Source organism: Trachurus trachurus (genome assembly GCF_905171665.1).
Source record: "Trachurus trachurus genome assembly, chromosome: 5".
In the NCBI taxonomy this organism is placed as follows: domain Eukaryota; kingdom Metazoa; phylum Chordata; class Actinopteri; order Carangiformes; family Carangidae; genus Trachurus; species Trachurus trachurus.
Window position 1 is genome coordinate 32,455,008 of NC_139896.1, and position 10,720 is coordinate 32,465,727.

The window sequence follows — 10,720 nt, forward strand, 5'->3', positions numbered from 1 at the left end:
CGGTGAGGATTCTGATATTTTTTAAATCTGTGATAGGACCACATTAGTAGCTATGTGTCAACTTGCAACCAGAACACATGTCACAACATCATTTTTTGTGCTACATGTGTATCCAGTAGCAACAGGCCTCTTTGCCAGTTCAGGATCCTGGCTCAAACAAGTGTTAATGTGTCAGGTTTATGCATAAAGGCTTATGGGGATGTATAAAACAGCCCAGCGTAATGATCCATTACATGAAATGTTCCATTTCTGTCACACCTTAACTGACCTTTCTTGCAACATAGAAGAGAAAATCACTGTAAGTGTTTTAAACCCCAGGCTGACTACACCAAGACCTTGCCAAAGGCTGAAATTGATTGAAAAGTGTGAATATATGTCTATGTGTTGTCTTCTAAGACAGCGTGTTCAGGTATTTATTCTCCCCAGCCAGTGAGGTAAGCATGGATGTCATGTCACCAACAGCCATGTTGGACAGGCCCGAGCCTGCAGCCAGGCTGACAGAAGTCTGAGGGGTGGTGAGGCGGGACGAGGCCTGAGAGGAGGACTGGAGGGGATTGTTCACTGGGCTGAAAGAGGACGAATCGGCATCATCAATGATGGAGGTGAAGTCTATGCGAGCGTTGTCCAGGTCCAGGTTTTCTAAGGCATTGGAGATGGGGGCCGACTCGGGATAGGGAGCCATGGGGGCGGACTTGGTGCCACCTGTTGGATCCATACTATGCTGCTGACTGATACAAGGCCCGTTCTGGGGGTCCATGTGTTTCTCCATGTCCATGCTGATCTGACCCGAGTAGTAGATGTTGTTGTTATTGGAAGGAGAGAACATTTCATTCTGCGGGTGCTGTGGGTGCTGCACCGGGGGCAGCCGGACCGCCCGTCTGGGGCTGGTAGTGGAGTGGACGGGGCTGAGGTGGGGCGGGCTTCCCAGATAGCCCCCTCCTACCTGTGACAGGCTATTCTGACGGCTGAGCGGTTTCCGTCCCTGAGGGGGCCGGGGCACCACCATCTCCTGGCCGTAGCATAGCTGGTCTTTAGGCGTCACACAGCTGGGCCCTCGGCTGTGGTCCGGGGGGCTCATGACCAGGTTCTGATTGGGGTAGGGAGGATATTGCTGGTTGGAATAAAGGTTCTGGTTTTGGTGCTGCGGACTGTGCTGCATCATTGCTGTCTGGCCACTCATATCCATATTGTCAGGAAGAGTAGTGGCTTTCATTCCACCCGGCTGCTGCTGCTGCTGCTGCTGCTGCTCCTGCTGCTGCTCCCACATGAGCGCTTGCTGGGACTGGACATAGTTCCTCACCATCATTTCCTTCACCTGCATCATAGGGGTTTCTGACCTTTCCCCCTCCGCAAGAGCAGATCCGGCACAACCTAAACTCAAGCCCCCTCCGCTGGGGTAAGACTTTTGATTCTGCCCTTGATAGTCACAACTGGGATTGTTAGAGTTCCTCATCATAACTTGGCCTGTCTGTTGCGGGTAACCCTGAGTCTGCTGGAGGATCATCCTCTGCTGTTGGAGCTTAGCGCTTTGACAGGCGTCTCTGCCTCCCATCCCGGGGTGGAACTGCTGCTCGGGCTTGATGGTGAGTTTGTGGGTTCCATCAGGACCGTTGTAGAGGCCGGTCTGATTGTTGAAGTGGGCCTGTGGCTGCTGAGACTGCAGGGTGGGATCTGGATACTGCATTCCTCGCTGGTTCTGGACAGCGTGGCCTGAAGTTTGGACTTGGCTGTGGGCGTCGCTCCAAGGGCCTCCAGCATCTCCACCCTGACTGATGTTGGGATAATGAGGACCTGAGGGACTGAGCTGGCAGGTGCTCATGCTGTACTCAGCCTGCTGGAGAAGTGTATTGGACATGCCCTCTGGGTGAATGGGCCTCGCTTGAGCCATTGGATTTCCACCAACTCTGGAGGTGACTTCCCCTCCCTGGTTCTGGTAGTGCCCCTGCATGTAGCCCTGGTCGGGACAGCCCATGGAGTCGTGGCTCGGGGACAGCTGGTTTGAAAGAGGAACGACCCCACCGCCAAGAGTTTGATGCTGCTGCTGCTGCTGCTGATATCCCATAAAGCTCCTCTCTCCGGGGGGCATCATCATGGAACGATCCCTGGCATCAACAGGTGCGAGGTGGGGCTCCATACTCATAGCCTCCAACATGACGTTCTCCGTGATGCTGGGGGGCCGGGGGGAGTACATGTGACGGGAAAGGCTGGTGTCGGAGCCGCGGTGTTGCAGCGCGTTCCTCCGGCTCATCATGGCGACGTTGGTCAGGCTGTTGAAGCGCTTCGGGAGAGCTTGCGTTTCCGCCGCCGACCGAACCGGGTCGCTGGCTCGCCTGATGGTGTTGCCGGGCGCCTGGTGAGGGTAGATAATACCGGTGCCGTACTCTGTGTTGGCGCTGTGCCTACGTGGGCCACCTTGTTGAAGGAATGGAGGCAGAGGCTGACCCTGGTACTCACTCAAGACGCCCCCTCTTCTGCCTGGAGTTCCCGGCTGCTCCATATTGGGTAAAGGAGTAGGCGGTGGTCCGCCAGTTGCCGCAGCGTATTTAGCCTTTAAGCTGTATTGCTGGGCGGGAGTTAAATTAGGAAGACCCGGCAATCCTCCGCCTCCTCCCGGACACGGAGCTCCTCTGCGGTTGGTCTCCGGAGACAGGGGGTCTCCCACGCTCTGCTCCGGGCCGAGGAGGTGACACCCACCGCCTCCTGTTCCTCCCATCTGCGAGACCTCACTGGAGCGCCGACTGGACAGGTAAGGAGACACCATGGAGGAGCGGCGGCTGACTGTGTACGCAGAGCTCAGGCTGCTGGTGCCGCTCCCCCTCCGGTCGTTAGAGGAGCAGCCGATGGAAGTCCCACCTCCTAACTCATGGTTAGACAGCTCCATAACACGCCGGTTCGAGAGGAGCGGAGAGGGCGCACACATTCCCATATTCTCCCCTGTACCTGAAAATGTAAAAAAGGAAATAGCTTAGATCAGTGTTTTTCAACTTTGGGGTCGGGACCCCATGTGGGGTCACCTGGAATTCAAATGAGGTCGCCTGAAATGTCTAGTAATTGATAAAAAAATTACTGATAAAAATATTTTGTAACTAATTATTTTTTTTTTTTCAATTATAATTAAAAACACCACAGGCAATCTTAAACAATTGTATTCTATACTTTCACTTTCTCGAATCTAAAATGCAGCATATAAAAATATCTGAGCTGGCGCATCTTGATTGACGGGATCACCCAAAATTAGTGATGTCAAAATGGGGACACGAGCCAAAAAAGGTTGGGAACCACTGGCTTAGATATAGTTCATCAAAATAAAACAAAAATGGTTATTTTCATTTCACTTCATTTTGGAAGAATTAAATCATCCAACTGAAACTTGAGCCATAAAAAATGAACCCTTTATCAGTCATAGATCTCCAATTTGGTAACATCGTCCTTCGGCCCAGCAGAAACACTCCATTTTGTACATTTTATACAAACAAAAAATGTTTTCAAAATTGCAATTTTCTGATGTGTTCAAGAATAACTTACCAGGAATTGTCGGTAACTTGTTGCTGGCGCAGCGGCCAGGGGGGGTGGGCCTGCGGATCTGCTTCAGCTTGTCAATCTTCAGGTTCTCCAGCCTCTTCAAAGCCTGTGCCGACATTCCCATTGCTCCTCCTACACTTCCTGGTTCCCCCCCTCCTCCACCTGCTACTCCGTCCTCCAGCGCTGTGAGATCCTCCAAGCTGCCCGCTGCGTTCAGGTTCATCTCCACCCCGCTGTCATTGTTGTTGGCGCTCCCCAGTGGAGAACGCTCACTACTGCAGGATGACTGACCACCAGGACTGGGCTGGGACTTCTGAAAGAGGATGTCAGGTTTACTGACAGTTTACACACATTGACAGAACTTTGCAGGTCATACATGACACTCTGCACCCACCAGAGCAGTCTCAGGAGCCAGCAGTTTGCAGTCTTCTCTTCGTGTCTCTTCTTTCTCCAGCAACAGTTCGGAGTTGGGACCTCCAGGGGTCATAGCTGAGCCAGGGGGCCGTGGGCCTGTGTCCCCTCGATGCTTCTTGGTGATGTGGGCCTCAGGGCCGTGCACCGTCTTCACATGTTTTCGCAGAGAGCTCGGGTCTGTGTAGCGCTTAGTGCAGCCTGGGATCTTACATACATAAGGTTTCTGCAAAAGAGCAAGGTGTCAAATATCATTTGTGTGAATCTCCACTAGTCTCCCTTATTAACTTATCCAAGTAAAAAACATAATTTATTATTTATCTGCCTTAGATGGACTCCATGCAGTGTAGATAATTAATAATTATTATTAATTTACTAAATTATTATTGTTGCAAAAGAACAGAGGTAAGACAAATGCTCATATAAGCGTTTAAGCTATGTGCACATAGAATTACTTTCCAGTGGTGCGCACTACTGTACCTCGTTGGAGTGAGTCCGGTTCTGGTGCTTGGCCCGGTCCGAAGCATTGGAGAAGGCCTTGTTGCAGCCTTCATGTTCACACACATATGGTTTCTCCCCAGTGTGAGAGCGCAGATGGGTCTTTAAATTTTCCAGACGAGAGTAGGCTTTGTTACAGCCTTCAAACTGGAGACAGAAATACAGATAGTGGATTTGTAAGTGAGGTTGCAACGAAGGAAATATCTTCTAATAGTCGGTGCGAAAGAGAGAGGTCGACTCACAGTGCACTTGTGTGGCTTCTCTCCTGTGTGTCTGCGCATATGAACCACCAGCATGTACTGGGCTTTGAAAGGCCTCTGTTCTCGAGAGCACTCCTGCCAGTGGCACACAAACTCCTTCTTCTCTCCATGGATGTGCTCGTTGTTGATGTGCTGCAGAGTAAACAGACAAACAGCACAGACACATCAGTAATCACTGTGACACGGTGTGAGAGCAGAGATTAAGTGGAATATGAAATGTTTTTCTTGTTTTGTCCAGTCTGTGGTGTCTATAGATCAGTATCTCTCACATGAACAAGCTGGTCTTGTGTGTCAAACTCCTTGCTGCAGCTTTCCCAGTGACAGTTAGTTTCGTAGACAGCCTCTGGCTCAGGTTTCCCATCCTCTTTGTCCAAGTCGTCTCTGCCGTCCAGTAGACCCAGGAGAGGGTCCTGATGTACACACAAAATTGTTAGTTACACCAAATTTTACTATACACATATATCCTAAAGTCCTGTATTTGCCCTATATTACATATTGGATATCAGCCAGTCATCCCAGCTATTGCTGTAGATGATGGTTAGATTTATTTGCAACTACAGTCACATAAAAAAAACAGTTTATGAAAGAGTCATGAATGTATCTTTGGAAGAATTTGGGCAAGAAGAACTTTGTATTTTGAGACAACACCTGTTGCATGTGTCAAAAGTGCAAAAAATCTATGCATTATGTGCGAGTCATCAAACAACTGCTTGTCTATTACTGCCTGTAACACTTTATAATAAGTACACACTATTAAGCATTAGTTAAGCATTAATAAATACTGAATTCTTCATTTAAAACCCATGACTACACTGCAAAAACTCAATATCTTACCAAGAATATTTGTCTTATTTCTAGTCAAAATGTCATTTCTATTTAAAACAAATCTCATTATACCTTAAAATAAGACTTATCACGTTAAAAAGTAGCTTGTTTTTAGACACTTTTGACTTCTTTCAAGCATATTTTCACTTGAAATAAGTAGAAAAATCTGATAGTGGATTAAGTTTTTCTTCTTTATTACAAGCATAAAAAACCTGCTTTCACTGGCAGATTTTTCTACTTATTTTAAGTGAAAATCTGTTTGAAACAAATGAAAATTATCTCAAAACAAGTTCATTTTTAGGTGATGAGTCTTATTTTAAGTGAAAAGAGTTTAGTTTTGACTAGAAATGAGACATTTTGACAAGAAATAAGACAAATATTTAGTATAAAGTGTTACCTTACTTCCTGTGTGTTTGCCAATCAAAGGCTAAAAAATTAAAATGTAAATTCACATTGTAAGAATATGTGTGTTGCTGTACCTGAGTCCCAGTGGAGGAAGGACTGGCCACATCCCCCTCTGATCTCTCCTCCAGGCTCTTCACATTAATGCCGTCCATCACACCTCCCAGCCCTGGCTCTGTTTTCAGCTACAAAGCAACACATACCGTCATCATTCTGTGTTGCATCTGTTTGCACAATCCCCGTCTGTCTCTCACGGTGAGTCACATTCATGCAAGTAAAGATTTTAATTCTCCTCATCACAGAAACTGCCTTAGCTTCTTGCTCCCTCCCCCATCCCTCCTCTCCCAGGTGCCAGTGACAGAAGCTGCATTGATTCTAAACTGCTCTTATTGCTCTGTAACGTGAGTGAGGGAGCTGTCTTACATGTCCGTGCTTGGGTGGAGCGTGGAGCCGAGGATTGTGCGGAGGTAAGCGGGAAGCCTGGCAGGGACCTGGTGTGTGTCCACCTAGAGGTGTCCCCGCCCCTCCACCGTACATACTCTGTTGTCTGGATTGGCAATTTATATTGCTGGAGTAACCCAAGGACGGACTGCGGAGTAACAGAAAAGATATGAAACACTGAGGTATTCCAATTCATCAAATTAATACATATTCATCAAAGAAATAAATAGTAAAATATAATAGGAGATCTGCTAAATATCTGACCTCATTGCGCTCACAGAGAGATGCCCATAGGAACTTGCACCATTGGGGTTACAGCGAGAGTTGACAAAGGCCACTAAAGAGTTGGGTGACGTCCGGATTACCGTCTGCAGGTCCACGCTGGCGTCAGACAGAGGAGAGATGGACAGAGCTCGCTTTTTGCTCAGCTTCAGCATGGAACGAGGTGTGGAGAACCTGGAGCCTACAGGGGAGCAAGAGGTACGACAGCGGGAGGGTTAGCTTCCAAGACACAAGACTTTTTAAGCAAATTCAAATTCAAACCACTTTCCCATTATGTCTCCTTACCATCACCAGAGCCAATCTGATCAGAGCCAGGCTGAACCTGGCAGAAGTTATGATGAGAGGACATCATGTTGTTCTGGTTGCAGTAGGGGGTGCTGTTGCCACCTGCACAGCATTAAGAACAGATGGAAGCACACATCAGCATTAATATCTCTCAGGTTGTGCGTGAAGCAGACAGATGGTTGCTTGGTTACTAAACCAGCATTCACATGGTCAAAATCTCAGCAACACATTGTGTTGAAAATGCACTCACGTGAGAAAGAAAGAGGAGAGGAAATGAGATAAAATGGTAAAGTAACATGTGGTAGAAATGGCATTGTAACTGCAGGTATCAACATCCACAATAGTAACTGTTGTTCTGAAATAAGCTCAACAATTTTAAAATAAGAGACACCTGGTACGATACATTATGATGCAAAGACACACTGTAAAAGTAAGCAGATGGCGACTATACATCATTTACATTCAATCTACTATTTACACATTTAAGATTTAAAGAGTCTTTTTCAAAACACATTTACACTGGGTTAACTGAGGACCTGCTTTTCTTCTGTGATTCTACAATGTCTGCCTTGGTTCCTATTGTAGTACTCTAGGTAGTTTCTATTTCCTACTCAGTCTCTCAGGTATCTTCCAATCCAAATCAGTAGCAGCTGTGAGATTCAGGAGGTGTAAAAGATACTCTGACTCACTCTCTGTGGGCGGCATGCCCCTGTGGCCCATCATACTGTGGGGCGGTGGGGCCTGGGGGGGCCTCATGTATTGATCCATGCAGTGGCCAATCCCCTGTCCTGGCCCGGATCCATGAGTCATACTGGGAGTCATGGGATTATACATAGCTCTGCAGTCCTGGGGTGGGCCGTTGTGGATTGGGCCACGGAGAGAAGACACATCACTGTAGGGGGACTGGTCTGATGGGACTAGGCTGCAAAATGTCCAAGAAACACATATCATATATATGAATATAAAAATTATGACAAATAAAGTTAACTTCATGTGAGAAATTGCTGTTGCAAAAACCTGTAATGAGTGCTAAATGAAGAGAAGCAGGACATAAATGTGAACCATGTCAAACACGTCCTGTAAATGTGATTTCTGACTCAGTGTCACATAACAATGTTTACTCTTTAATAGCTGAGGGTGAGCTTGCAAAAGAGAAGTTTTAAGGGGAAGTCAACTGTGTTGCAAGTCACTGAGAGGCAGCAAACAGGACTGTAAACAAGTAAATAAATACATTTTTATGGCAAACTTAAATGAAACTCTATTCAAATGAATATATTAACATGTAAAAAAGTAAGTAAATGAATAAATGATTGAATGGACAATAATTTGTAAAAGAATATTAGAGTTTTCTGTTTCCTATGTGAACTTTTGAACCCTCAAAGATTACACAAATTACACAACTTCTGTAAATGACACTTTTATGGAAGCAGGAACAGGCCACCTGGTAAAATCACACTACCTCAAGAGCTGGGGTAAAAAAAACAAAAAAAAACAAAAAAAAAAACCTCCAGATTCACATCTTCACCCTAGTGTGTTGTGATGTCTGACTCTCTCCAGTAGATGGCGTATAGCCCTTATCTTGCACTACATTGTGGAAATTTACTCATCTGGGTTTTCCCCTTCCAAACTAGAAGTGAAGCTTCATTGGAACTTTCCAGTCTTCTCATGAATTTCAATGTATTCTCTGACCTTTCCTCAGCCTCTCTGGTTAGTTCAAACTCAGTCTCTGCTGTTCCTCTCCTCTTTCTCTCTGTCCCTCTAGCTCCTCTCTCCTAAAGGAGCAAACTTCATCCATCCACCTTCTCCTAAGACGTCCTTTCAGTTCTTTAATTCTTTCACCACGACGTGTATTCCACACAGGAGCTTAATCTGTCCTCTCTAATCCACTGTGCCGGTTCCCCCCGAATTTACCTCCCTCCTATTCTCAGCCCTTTCTCCCTTTCTGTTCTCCCATTCATCCCTTCTGTTCTGCTTCTCTGTCTCTCCCTCTTTCTCTCTCTCTCTCTCTCTACCCCCTCTGTCATTTCTGTCTCTTTCTATCTCCTCTTCCTTTCTCCCTCCTCCTCCTGCTCCTCTGTCTCTCTCTGTCCTGCATAACCACCTTTCTCTCCAACTCTCTCCGCTTCTCTCTCACTCGGGGTAACCTGAGCGGGGCGCGAGGCAGTCATGCAGAGCGCAGCAGGGCCTGGTCAGCCTGTAATTAGCAGCTGTCAGAGAGAGGCCGAGTCCACCCGCAACCTGGGTGGCATGAGGAAGGGGGGAGGAGGGGAGAGGAGCGCGGGGGGAGAGGGGGAGGACTGAGGGGCTGAGCTAGTACTGTGTCCACAACAATTGCTTCTGTGCTCTCATAATATCTGTGTTAAAACATGAACAGTCTCTCAGGATGAAATATAATTTTTGATTTCAAGTATCCATAGAGTGACACATGGAAACAAAGAAGGAGATTAGTTCATGTAGTAAGATCTTCAATAATTTGGGAAATATCTTATTTTCTTTCTTTCCCATGGTGGGATCAAAAGATTAAAATCAATATCTGGCCAAAACCTACATTCATAAAAACACTTTATTTACATGATGCATTTAATTCTGTGTAAACTAATAAATATGGAACAACAGGTAGGCTCAGTGAATGTTTGCAGTTTACCAAAGCCTTGTTGTCACTGTGAGCTTGCCAGGTTTGATACCTTCATGCTTGTACACAGAGCAAAACCTGTGCTCACTGACCGTATATGGCAACCCGTGCCAAGATGCCGCGAGGAGATGCCAGGAGGTTGGATCAACTGCTGTTCATCATGAAATAGCTTCAACACATAACTAGAGCCAGCATTAACCTGGGGGGGCTTTATTGATTTTCACGGATGTATCAGTATTTTCATACAAGTTAGCAAGGTGGTGCAGAAATGTGAAAAATATAATTGGACATAACTTTATGCTAAGCTATGCTAACCATGTCCCGACTCCAGCTCCTTACATAACAGACATGAGGGTGGTATTAACCTTCTCACCTTACTCAAATAGGAACATTTCCCCAACTGTTGACTTATTCCTTAAATCTCTCTTATGTAAAATAACTATTCCTGTGTGTGGCTTCCACTGTGACAAGTGACAAGGGTGAGGACGGAGCGGTAGACTAACTGCTGTCTTACCCTCTGGAGGGCTGGCTGGGTGAGGTCTCGTAGTGATACAGCCCCTGGTGTGGCTGCATGTCCACTGGCATTGGAGCTCCAAGACCTAGCGCTCCCCTTACACCCTGGACCTGACAAACAGAGACAAGGACACGGTTAGAGAGTGAAGAGAGGAAATCCAAACAAACCCAGCCCAACTAAACAAAACTAAACTCCAGCAGAAAGAAAAGCCAAATAGACAAAAACAATTGTGGTCGGAGGGGGAAAAAAGAAAATGTAGGATGTTAATAACAAACCAAACCAAGCAAAACTATTCAAGGGCAAAATAAGATCTCTCTGACAATCTCACTTACAGATTAAAAAAAAGTCCTAAATCTGTTTCTTAAGAGAAGTAAAAAAAACAACAACAACATAGTGAACATAGTTTACTTAATATTAACATTTAGAAAAAATATACATTTAAAATTGTACTGGAAATGCAAAGATGAGAAGTCCTACATTACAGTGTACTTTGAGAGCCCTTGACAGTCTTTGAGACGTCCCAGTTATTAGACTATATCTGGAGCAAACAAACCACAATGCAAGACATGCCCCTCTGCAGCCACATATTTAGCCTATAGAAATATGAGCATTTAAACATCACAACATCCACAAGACTGCACAAATGTT

The 10,720-nt window shown here is 46.0% G+C and overlaps 1 protein-coding gene across 1 annotated transcript; it reads right to left on the reverse strand.

The window, feature by feature from the left end:
- Positions 1-391: 391 nt before the first annotated feature.
- gli1 (GLI family zinc finger 1) lies at positions 392-10,143 on the reverse strand (the record flags this gene model as incomplete). Its single annotated transcript, XM_083970998.1, has 12 exons — positions 392-2,940; positions 3,526-3,835; positions 3,917-4,159; positions 4,414-4,578; positions 4,674-4,823; positions 4,961-5,101; positions 5,996-6,103; positions 6,342-6,507; positions 6,624-6,822; positions 6,927-7,028; positions 7,616-7,848; positions 10,073-10,143. The coding sequence occupies 12 exons, from the start codon at positions 10,141-10,143 to the stop codon at positions 392-394; spliced, it is 4,437 nt and encodes a 1,478-aa protein (XP_083827124.1).
- Between the last annotated feature and the right edge of the window lie 577 nt (positions 10,144-10,720).